At 37.4% G+C, this 12,472-nt stretch overlaps 1 protein-coding gene across 3 annotated transcripts in view; it reads right to left on the bottom strand.

The window, feature by feature from the left end:
• LOC106666759 overlaps nucleotides 1-12,472 on the bottom strand; it is a 139,741-nt gene that overhangs the window by 4,381 nt on the left and 122,888 nt on the right. For all 3 annotated transcript variants that reach the window (XM_014394173.2, XM_014394174.2, XM_024227113.1), the window contains 2 exons: nucleotides 2,397-2,519; nucleotides 2,170-2,322 (listed from right to left, as the gene is read on the bottom strand). In XM_014394173.2, coding sequence (XP_014249659.1) covers nucleotides 2,170-2,322; nucleotides 2,397-2,519 — 276 coding nt within the window. The remainder of the gene's footprint in view (nucleotides 1-2,169; nucleotides 2,323-2,396; nucleotides 2,520-12,472) is intronic.

Here is a 12,472-nt window from a genome sequence, read left to right as displayed (position 1 = left end):
TACTCTCTTTTGCTGTGCTTAAAGAGTGGGGTAATACCGGTTGTGGTCCGACGAACTCAGTATTTGAACCTTCCTTGGCCAGGCTGTCCGCCTCCTCATTGCCATAGTGCCCCTTATGAGCAGGTATCCATACGAGGGTTACCCTATTCTCATACCTGGTGATAGTCCTATTAATGAGTTCAACGGTTTCCTCTACCAGTCTAGATGTTGATAGTTCTTTTTGTAATGATTTTAGACTGGCCTGACTGTCGGAAAAAATTTTAATATCTTTTCCCTTAATCTTGTTATCCATCAGTGTTCTACAGCAGACATTAATGGCCCAGACCTCTGCCTGAAAGACCGAGGTGTTATTACCAAGAGGATAGGAGATGCTGATCCCTAATTTAGGTATGTGTATTCCAGCACCACTTCCCTTATCCTTAATGAGTGAGCCATCGGTGTAGCAATCTAGACTACGATGGTCATCATCAGACCCTTTTTATCGCTTACACCCAGTAGTTGGTTGTTGACCTTACTCAATAAATGTAAAATTTTCGAGTGTCCTATATTATTTCCCTTATGGTTCCAGCTGCCTTCACTAATTAATCTATAGCAGCTGGTTAGTGCTTTAACCTTGACCTCAATGTGTAGAGGTGTGGTGTTTGTTATCACTTCCAAAGCTAGGGTTGGTGTAGTGGGAAAAGCTCCCGTCATCATTAATAATATTCTGTTAACTCTGTTTCTCTTGTTGTTCTTCTCTATTGTTCTTTCTCCAAAACAATTTATTCTTTCCGATGTTATGCTTTCTATTAAAAGACTACTTAGCAGCAATAGTTTTGTCCGCCGATTTCCGCCTCTGACCAATTCTACGCGCCTGTTAAAAAGCTGGGGGAAGGTATAAAAATTAGTGAAGTGAGAAAGATACTGTACTCTTCTTTTTTTGAAAGACTACCTTATTAGCTTTATGGACTTAGTAACTAATCCACACATTGTTCTCTACAAACTAATCCATACTTGAAACTTTAATATTCAGACCAACAGGTGATACTATTCAATAGTGCCATCGTTTTGTGTGATTTCGTGAAGAAGGAGCGCTGCTTTTGTCATAAGGAACACAACTTCATGAATACAAAGCACGCTTCTTACAACTTTCACAAACTTACAAATGGGACCTGACTCAACAGAAACCGCACAGACACAACACCGAAGATGACGAAATGCCGAACGCGTCTGAACGACCAGTGACCAAAACCAGGTTCATCACCGCAGTTTTTAAATCGCAGATGTTCATATTTGCGTATAATCCATGGAGGTTTTCCATACCCAATCCATAAACCCAAAAACCACACCACCTTCCGAAATGCTCTTACAGAGCAAATACTCCACGACCAACAATTGGATTTAGGATTATTAAAGCCATCACTTCCTCGTTGAGAAGAATGAATTCGGCTCGCGGGTCTTCCTCGATATCGGCCTTTCGATGTTGGCACCTGGATTTGATCTAGAACACTTCCTCGTTCCTTCGTCAAGTCCTACCTTCAGATACTTTAGAATCGAATGCTTTTCTTTGTACAAGTCAGACGCAGGTGTCCCTCAGGGTGACGTCCTCGGTTAGTTACTGCACTTCGTACATATCGATATCACCTGTTTGCTTTCCAAACAACTTAATTAAGAATGGTGATATAATATGAAAATGCTCGGTCATCTCTAGTTATTTTTATCATGTCGGGTTTTGCCATCGACAGTGGTGGGGTTGTAATCTTACCTCAAACCTTATATCCCTGATCACTGACAAACGAAACCTGACTGACCAAAACATCGAGGATAGCCAGACCGAAATTGATCGGAAATGACAGGTTGGTCCACCAACCTACAGACCTCATAAAGAAATTTTATCATTTATTTTGAATATGATGAAACTTTCTTCTTGGGTACATGTGTTTAATATCCATGAAACTTTAAGCAAATAAAATATAACTTGATCGGTTTCTTGACAAAATAGTTCAGAATGACTATAGCCGCTATTGATTCAATAGAATCTAATTTTATTTTTGTCGCTCCGAACAGAAATCTTAGGTTTATATAGTACAACTATTTTTTTAACTCTACAAAACTATTTTTTTTAAACAAAATGAAGACAGAAAGCAAGAATTTAAAGGTATTAAGCCAAATAGAGACTGTTTTACTTACGAGGGAGATTGGTGTTTTGGTGCTGAAGAGGTGGCTGCCTGCAGATGCAGACAGAGATTCCGACAACGATAGCACAGACGATAAGAACGCCGCTTACAATCGCTACTACAAACAGCGTCATACTCATTCCGAAAATTGTTCCCATATCGTCCCCTGGAAAAAACAAAAACCACACACTTAGCTATGTTTGGACGAAAAAAGAAATCATTTTATTCGTTTCTACTCACTGGAGCATTTTGGGAAGCTTGTTTCGTCCGACTCGTCCCCGCAGTGGTTTATACCGTCGCAGACGAGATCAGTCGCTATGCAGAACTCTCGCATTGTGCACCTAAACTCTTTGCAGTCGTGTTCTAAAAAAAAGTGATTAGCCAAATTTTAACTTAAATGTGGATACCATTTGGGAAATTATCTCTCTCTCTCTCACCCCAACACACACACACACACACACACACACACACACACACACACACACACACACGCGCGCGCGCACAAAACTCCGAATGAAGAATCAGGTGAGCTGTTCTTTCGTTGTTCTTTTCAAGAGAAAATTATTGCAGGACAGTACCAACTTGTAGATAAATGTAATAACAACCAGGCAGAACAGCTGAAAACTATAACATTATGCAACATAATGTGAAAGTCTCTCAGTTCATTTTTCTTCATTCAGTCTTGCCCCCAGTTTTTGCACTAGTCTTCGATAAACCCAAGGTATTCTTGGATGTTGTAGTTAGCTTGGATAGGATTTGAGTTAGAGGACAAAATTGCGGTATCGTGCGCGTGGATAGTAATGATGTGGGTGTGCAGGTAGGTCACCAGTATAGTTGACAAGGATAGGACAAAGAATGCTCCCCTGTGGCTTGTATCGGTCGTAGTGATGAGACTTAAAGTACTCAAATTTTTTTGTAAATTTTCATATGTATATGCATTATTTTGTAGACAAAATGCATGTTTAACAACGCACACACACGCACACACACACACACACACACACACACACACACACACACACACACACACACACACACACACACACACACACACACACGAGATAGATAGTTAGATANCACACGCACACGCACACACACACACACACACACACACACACACACACACACACACACACACACACACACACACACACACACACACACACACACACGAGATAGATAGTTAGATAGAGAGTGCGAGAGAGATAGGTAGATAGATACTTAGATAGATAGAGATAGATAGATAGATAGAGAGAGAGAGACCGGTGTCAGGGTTCAGATCATAAGAACAGAAAAATTATTCTGAATTTTGTATGCTTTAAAAAAGTGTTTGCTTAAAAGATTTGAATGTTTAAGATATTTTCAACGTTAAAGGTTGTGCAAATGTTGTCCTAAGCTTAACGAAAGCTAATATTAATAAAACAATTATTAAATACGTTTATAAAACAGCCGCCAGTGCCACTATTAAATATAAATTATGTATTATGTATAATGATTTTACTTTACATTTGTAAATACATTTTAAAGGATTATACTCAATGAAGCGTGAGTGTTAAAATTGTAAAGGTGAAATGTACAAAACTTTTCGTGCACTTGTGTTAAAAACCGCGCTAGATTGGCAGACGGGCTAAGCCCATTAAAGTCAATGGAAAACAATTGAGTCATAATGCTTAAAGCGACAAATCGATGGTGCGGACGTTCGATTAACAGCCGACCTCGCTTCTCAGTTTGGCCTACGTGACACCCGGGGCTTAAAACTTTCAAAATCAAATGGAATTAGAAGACTCACTTCTACCCTGCTAATTATAAAACGTTAGGAGGTTTTTAGTTATTTGTATCCTTTCTGCCTGTTATTAACTCTTTCTCTCTTTGACGGTCCTCTTCCTCCCTGCATAATAGAAAGGCATGAAAGTTGCCCCTACGGTGTTTAAACACCCCTTTGTGAGCAAAAATTAGCATCCCTTTTTGGAAAATCAAAGTGCGGCTGGTGTTTTTTCGTTTAATATTCTATTCGAGAAGTATCATTAACACGCAGCAAACACTCCAAGGTTGTCCATATCAATATTGTTATTCAACGATTAACTTTCGTTTAAATATAAGCCAAGGAGCCTTTAAGTTATCAATGGTTTAACTCAACATCGTCTCAACTTGCAAAAATAGTCTAACTTTTATGTACACTGAACTGACAACAAATTTTTGAAACCCTAAGAGAAATACACATATATATATATATATATATATATATATATATATATATATAATATGTGTGTGTGTGTGTGTGTGTGAAGTTTATGAGAGGCCGACAAATAGGAGGGCATCGCCGACCCTGTGCGTGTTTGTACTTCTTCTCCTGGTCTTTCACGCAATGAACAAAACCAGTTTTACAGTTTTTAACAAATAGTTTTTGTCATTTAGTCCTTATTGATCAGATTTCTGAGGCGTTTCGGCTTTTCACGACCTTAAGTAGTGTTCGTTGGTGCCTCACTCGGTTTATACTCTTGACCAACCACCGAAGATACATCATATGCCCAAGAGTGTCAATTTACGTACGAGTAGTAATGCTGTTTAGTGACCCTTCAATACTACAGTTATGAAAGAAAGTCGGTCAAGGTTATAAACTGGTTGAGGCAAGACAACCAACATACCTCTGAATTTGACAAGAAGTAGATTGGTGGTTTTCGATCATTTTCGACCAGCCTTCGTTTATTCGGCCTGTCCTTTTTTGCCATAATTAGAGGTGGGTTGTTATCTTCGCTCACATTGCATATCTCTCTGATCAGCCACTGATGATGGCGAAAAGCAAAGTTACGTCAGACCAAAATTTCGAAGCTGGCTGAAAAATAGATCGTAGACGGCCGGGCTCATCATCCGCAGACCTCAACAAGAGATCTTACAATAACCTTTAGTGACCCTTCAATAGTACAGCTACAAATTTTGCCAGGGATAGGGTGAGGCCAGACAACAAACCCTCCATGAATTTGAAAGTGATTAGCTTAGTCGTTTTCAACTATCATTTTTCACCGCTGATCCAATCTGTCATTTTTGCTATAGCCAGTATTGTGTGTGCTATCTTCGCTAGCACGGCAGATATCCATGATCAACCATAGATGATGGCGAAATACCGAGACGCAGCAGATTAGAGCTAATGACCTATCTCTAGGTTCATTACCATTTAGACCGTAACAAAAATTCGTGTAATAAGAGACCCTCAGTATTGTGGCTATAAAAGTGGTTTATTTGGCTAGGGATATAAGCAGGGTAATACATGATAACAGAATACTAATGAATACAGCAAAACCTGAATACGACAGACCTAACCAACTAGGAGAGGGAAGTCAGGACGATCGGATATAGCCAATCTACAGGTTCATCAGACCACAACGAGAAATTATGCAATAGCCTTAATGATCCTTAATAATACAGCTATAAGAGTAATTTGGTAAGTCAAGGTTAAAGGCAGGTGTGGCTAGATAACATACCCACCTATAATAACTAACTATTTAGGATCGACCTACAAGTTTTATAAGGTTTTTGGAAAGGATCGGAAGTAGGTGGAGACATGGTAACTAGGTATGCACATGGTAACTAAGAAACTCGACACCATCGTCCCAGACACACGGAAATCTTTCCGGCAAACAGTTTTAGCTAAAAAAAAGTTCATTAATGGGCTAATTAAAGTTAAAACTAAGGTTGATAAATGTGCCCTTTACTTTCACTACTCCATCCCATTTCATTTCAGCCGAGACAATATTGTTCATTACCAGTGATTTTAGTAAGCGAGTAATTTAACTTAATCGTTATTGCACTTAATTAACAGTGTTGCTCAATTACCAAAGGTTCTCTTGGAACATAGCAGGACAATTATCATTGAGATCTCTCAATACGAGTCATTAACGCTTATTCTATCGGGTTGTCCGGAAAATAATGCAGGATTTTAAGTTTTCATTAAAAAAAATCTATATAAAATATTCTGTTTACGTTTACAGGATTACTCATTGTATGAATGTCAACACTTATTAATCCTCTTCCAAATGATATTGTTTGTTTACCTCTGTAGCATTCCGCTACTTGGAAATAATTCAGTCATCCTTATAATGTCAAAGCGAGAATTTCGTACGATTTTCTTTTACGAGTTTAAACTCGGCCGAAGCGGAGCCCAAACGGCTAGAAACATTAACCAAGTCTGGGGCGAGGGTTGTGTTAATGAGTGCACTGTGCAAAGGTGGTTTAAAAAATTTCGGGAGGGAGATTTCAGCCTTGAAGATGAAGAAGGTCGTGGAAGGCCTTCCTCTCTTAATGATGATGTTCTGCGATCAGTGGTGGAAGAAAACCCCAAAACAACTGTTCGAGAACTTGCAGAGCAACTCAAAGTCAGTAAAACGACCGTCGCTGACCACCTCAAGGCGATTGGAAAAGTGAAAAAACTCGAAAATTGGGTTCCACACTCATTAAACGATCGCCAAAAAAATCAGCGCTTTGATGTTTGTGCATCACTTCTTTGTCGAAACAAAAATGACCCATTTCTGGCCAGAATTGTTACATGTGACGAAAAGTGGATTCTCTACGATAACACTAGACGTTCTGGACAGTGGCTCGACAAAGGAGAAGCTCCAATACATTTTCCAAAGCCCCCAACTCATCAAAAAAAGGTAATGGTTACGGTATGGTGGGCTTCATTTGGTTTAATACACTACAGCTTCTTAAATCCTGGCGAAACCATCAATGCTGAATCATACTGTAACCAAATTAATACCATGCATCAGAAATTGGCAGTAATGAAGCCCTCTTTGGTCAATCGGAAAGGGCCCATTTTGTTGCATGACAACGCTCGACCACATGTGTCACGTGTAACGTCACAAAAATTATTGGAGCTTGGCTATGAAACTTTGCCTCACCCACCCTACTCTCCGGACCTCTCGCCTACTGACTACCATTTTTTTAGACACCTGGACCACTACTTACAACACATAATATTCAAAAATCAAACGGAACTGGAAAATGCATTTATTGACTTTATCAATTCTAAAAATTCTGAATTCTACTCAGACGGAATTAATAAGTTACCAACACGTTGGGAGAAATGTATTGAGAGTATGGGAAATTATTTTGATTAAAGAACATTGCTTTAAAGTAACTAGTTTCTTTTTTTTTGTTTAATACCAAAATCCTGCATTATTTTCCGGACAACCCAATAGTTGGGCACCACCAATTAATCAAATCAAGGATCTTATAATTATAATAATAAATTTCACTTTCTTAATTAGATATAATTATAAATTATATATTATTAAATTTTATAAATTTACGAATTTATTTTTTACACAAAATTACATACTACAATTACATAACTATATAAAATCAGAACTAGTTTTCTCATAAATTATAAAAAATACATTTAATAATACATTTCAAACATACTTCCAGTCCGCCTCCGGACATCTTGGTCCTCGCTGTTTTGGCCTGCCAGACACGTTTCCGGTTTTTTCGTTCGTAAAACCCGTGGTTTATATTATAATATGTTTCTAATATTTCAAGTATTTCATTTTCTTCCCTTTTTTTTTGAAGTAGTTTTAAATATACGAGATTTCTCCAGGGCTCACATGCTTTCGTAGATTGTGAACTTGTCAGGGCAAAAATTCAATCAATTTTATCAAATAAATTTTGAGGAATTGGTTACCTGTGACCTGAGATTTACGAGAAGAATGTCAATATTTGGATAGGCTGTTAGTTCTCCCTTGCAGAAACATCAATTAAAAGCACTTCTATTAATTCCCCGGGTCGGACTAAATTGAAATCACGCCCTCGACCTGTCGTTGTCTCACTTTTGTTAACAGTTCATCGGTTGAGGGCCGGAATGCAACTCTCATATATTTTTACCGTACCGGCTACGCATAGAGGACTTAATCGATGCTCTTTAAACAATAAATTTAAACCCCCAGATCAGTGCTGAACAACTTTGTTCGTGTCTTCTCATTGAATGTTTCAGACAGATATGTTTCATCATTTCACTATCTTCATTGGGTACTTTGAGGCATTCTGGTAAAAGTCTATTAATGGAAATATGAATCTAATTCACTCTTCAGTACAAAAATGAAGGTGAAGTTCACAACCTATCCTTGAGATTGCATGAAAGTGTAGTTTGCTGTAAAATTTTTCAACTAACACTGTTAGGCAGAAGTTGGTTGGCAGGCTAAATTACAATGATGTGGTAGGAAGGCTAATCATCCTATAATTGAGGGCATTTTAGCATTAAAAAAAGATCAGAACAGCAACTTCTGGGTCGTTTAAGGCGCTGTTCCACAAATTCGACTCATCTACCGTGGAGAACGTGATTCTGAGTTAACTGAATCTTGTGTACGTGTGTGGTAGTTTTAGGACTCAAGTACGATGGGACAAATAGGGCTGATTTATGAAAGATACAGGAGACACTTGGTATTTAACGTGGCAGGCAATGATTTGTGCAGCTGGGATTTATATCAGCTGTGTTACGTGTGGTCGAACTTTAGATAGGTACTAAATTTTCCTAGGCTCGATGTCATTTTAGGGTCAGGGCGCCTAACCACTAATCATAAATGAGCTTTTATGTTATTCTGAGGTGTTCTGTATAATTTTCAGTCTAATAGTAAAGAATATATTGATTAGGATGCACCGCATAAGGAACCTAGGAGATGTTGGATGCCTTGTTGATTAATGAAAATGAGGATTATCTCTTGAAGAAATGAGTGTTGGTTACTGACCGTTGATCGATAACTATTCAGAAATCGTGAGGCGCGGTCTGGTGTGATGTAGGTTTCAGAAAAACATTTTCTTTATCGTGCCAACGTTTCGATCTTTATTGAGATCATCTTCAGGGCTCAAAGTGTTTGACTCTGTATAATTATGTCATTCTTGCGTGTCGTGTTGAGAATGCCCTCTCGATCGAAACGAAACGTTGGCACGATAAAGAAAATGTTTTTCTGAAACCTACATCACACCAACCGCACCTCACGATTTCTGAATAGTTATTATCTCTTGAGTATTGCGTCATTGGCTATCTGTGTGTAGATAGATTCAGAAGGAGGAAAACTTTAAATGAGAATAAATTAATTATAAATAAAACAATGACTCCAGGATGAATTGAGCTCCTGGCTATTCGCCATCATCAGTGGTTGATCAGAGATATATGCAATGTGTATCAAGATGAAACCCACCTCTGGTTATGGCGCAAAATGCCAGACCGGGCAACGAAAACGACGAAGCTACTAATTGTAAAATTCAGTTCATCGCCTTGCCTCACCCTATTTATAATCCTGACAAAACCTCTTTTATAGTTGTGGTATTGAAGGATCACTTAAGGTTAATGTGAGATTTCTCGTTGAGACTTGCGGATGATGAACCTGTAGTTTGGTCGCTTCCGATCATTTTGCCTGTAACCGCGCAGTTTTGGTTTAGCGCGTCTTGGCTTTTCGACATCATTAATTGATCAGGAGCAGTGTGAGCCGGGATAGTAAGTACCACTAAAGTGACAGACTAAGTCAAGGTAAAAAATGATCGAAAGCGACCAAGCTACTCATTGTTATATTTAGTGGTAGGTTTGTTGGCTTGCCTCACCCTGTTTATATCCTGGCCAACCAGTTATACTTATATTGTTGAAGGGTTATGACTATTTTGAGATTCCATGGCGACAGGTTCTGAAAGTATTTAATATTATTATAATATATCTTGTTTCGATCTGGTAGCTGCATGTACTACAGATATTAGAGTCAAAGTGAAGAAGATGTTTTCGTCGTCTTTCAGATGGATGTTGATGACGATGAGAGGGTTGATCCAAGCACTGCAACCTTTTGGCTTATTGTACTTTTCATAGTTCGTTAATTCGGTTTATTCGACTCGATTCTTCTAATTACGAATAGTAGATCATTGACTGCCAATACTGCAATGACATGCCTCCGTTGAGTGATTGATTCGCATGCCAAGATGGATGAAAGGTAGTTTCATCCTTCTCATTGCATATCAGAGGGTTCTTTAAACTGAGTTTATTTCAGATGAAACTTTGAATCTACTGATTAAACGACGCTTTATTTTCGAGTAGAGATGGTTATTTGTACAACGGCATGCCACAATTTGAATTTAAATTTTACTATTTTTCTTCTTCTAAATATTCACCTATTCATTGACATTTTGAGACGAGATGTTCAATCAGGTAGCCGATGATAGATTTTTTCAGAAGGAAGTTTCAGTTGTGCTGAAGTGTCTTTGGAGAATTATGGTGCTCTGTTGAATATTCGTCAGCTAGGTGTTCATTGGTAGAGGTTTCCAATGATACGTAATAATTGTACAGAAATAAATTAAATACAAGAATGGCTTCAGGACAAGAATTAATCCTGTTTAGTTGTTAATTTGATTGTTTTTGATGAGTCAAATTTCAGACTTATTTGGTTTAAAAAATATTGATATTAATTGCTTTTGACTCTTTTTTTTTGCGAATCTTAAACAACTTCTTTTAGGTTAGTTTAATTATAAAGTTTATGTCTTCCGTTGATTATTTATCGATTTGTTGGATAGAATCTAGAAATTATTTTCCCCATTAAACAATTTATTGCCTTCAGTGTCTACCATTGTCCCATAATATGCTTATAGACTCTTTTTTTGTGAGTGATTTCTTCTACAAATCTATAATGTGATGGACCTTTTTTCGGCCTTTCGCCAGGTCAAAGGTGTGTTTATTTCCGTGTTATTTATGTTCAAAAGGGTTTCTTGAAATGTGAAATGGATACCGATTTGCACCTGGCCCACTAAAACAGCAAGGACAGACAGACCCGGATGATCGGAACGACCAAACTACTTATTCCTTGTTTGTTTGAGTTGGCTAGCCTTTACTTTCCTTTTTGAGATTTAGGTCTTTTCTAATATCTTGTTTCTTTTTCAAGTATGTTACTCTTTTCTGTTTATTTTGTCGGTATTTTAGCTTTTCTTTTATGCCATGTTTTTACCCCTTATAGTCTTCTGTTGTGGTATATATAATTTAATCAATCTTCCAATGCTGCAAATGTGTTGAACGACGCTTTATTTTCGAGTAGAGATGGTTATTTGTACAACGGCATGTCACAATTGTTAGAATTTAAATTTTACTATTTTTCTTCTTCTAAATATTCACCTATTCATTGACATTTTGAGACGAGATGTTCATACTTGTGGTCTCTACATTTGGTTAATAGAAAAGATGTCTTCTTATTAAAAAATGTTTATGTATTTATAAATACTACTGTTTTTAGTAGATCCTGAGAGTTAAAAACCATCGTATGTACTAAGAAAAAATTACAAACTTCGCTTTTATATTGGAATTGAAAATTAGAGTAGCCAGAATGATGACAGGTTGTGGCCGGAAGATACATTCCGCAAGGGTAGAATTGATGGAGGGTGTAATTTTCCGAATAACTCCCTATCCACACTTACAGATCATTGGCATACTTTACTATACAACGGATCTTCTCAATTCTCACCCGTGTCCGACGATCTATTAATTCATAGATTGGAGCCTCGTGTTGTACTTAGTAATATTAACGTTTAACATCTCAATCACAAAAATTATACAGTGCAGAAACAACGATAAACGGGATAGATTCAAGTTTTTTCTACTAAAATGACGATTCTAACGTCTCGCTCATTGTCAAAACAGAAAAATAGGTTGGATCCAACAAAATTGATGTAAAATCTTATGCAAATAATTCGACACCATTAACACGTTTCTTCTTCTTTTCATGTACACATGATTTTCTAATCTTTTATGAAACATTTGAACCTAACTAATATGACCTTTAAATCAATCAAAAATACCAAACATTCAATAAATTGATAACCTATATCGATGATCTAGGTATTCGGATTAAATAGTTTCATGAATGACCTGATGTAAGAAGTCGTGGTAGGACTGCCTGAAGTGGTGAGAAGCTTTAAAACCCTGCCAACCACTAATTAAGTGGCTAATTATTGAAGGCTGAGAGATCCTCTATGTTGGCTTAGTGGTCTCTGGCGGAAACCAAGGGATAATCCGGGCAAACACTGAGATGCCTTTAATCTTAATTGAAATAATGGTCCGGTGTCAGCAAAATTGCTTTTCTGCTTATATTAAAAGTATTATATACAAATATATTTATTTACATTTTGAATAAAATATAACTGAAATTAGTGATAGATAAGGTGCACAGTACTTCAAAATATTCTTAGCCAATAAAAAATAATTGCTCAATGACATTCATACCGAGTTTACTCTTAATTTCTGAACTAGAAATAGAGAACTATTTCAACTATTATTTTTAATGTAGTTGAAACCAGCC

This window comes from Cimex lectularius, unplaced genomic scaffold (genome assembly GCF_000648675.2).
Source record: "Cimex lectularius strain Harlan isolate CLEC.00 unplaced genomic scaffold, Clec_2.1 scaffold52, whole genome shotgun sequence".
Lineage (NCBI taxonomy): Eukaryota > Metazoa > Arthropoda > Insecta > Hemiptera > Cimicidae > Cimex > Cimex lectularius.
Note: the sequence above shows the minus strand (reverse complement) of the source record. Positions and strands in the feature narration are given on the sequence as shown.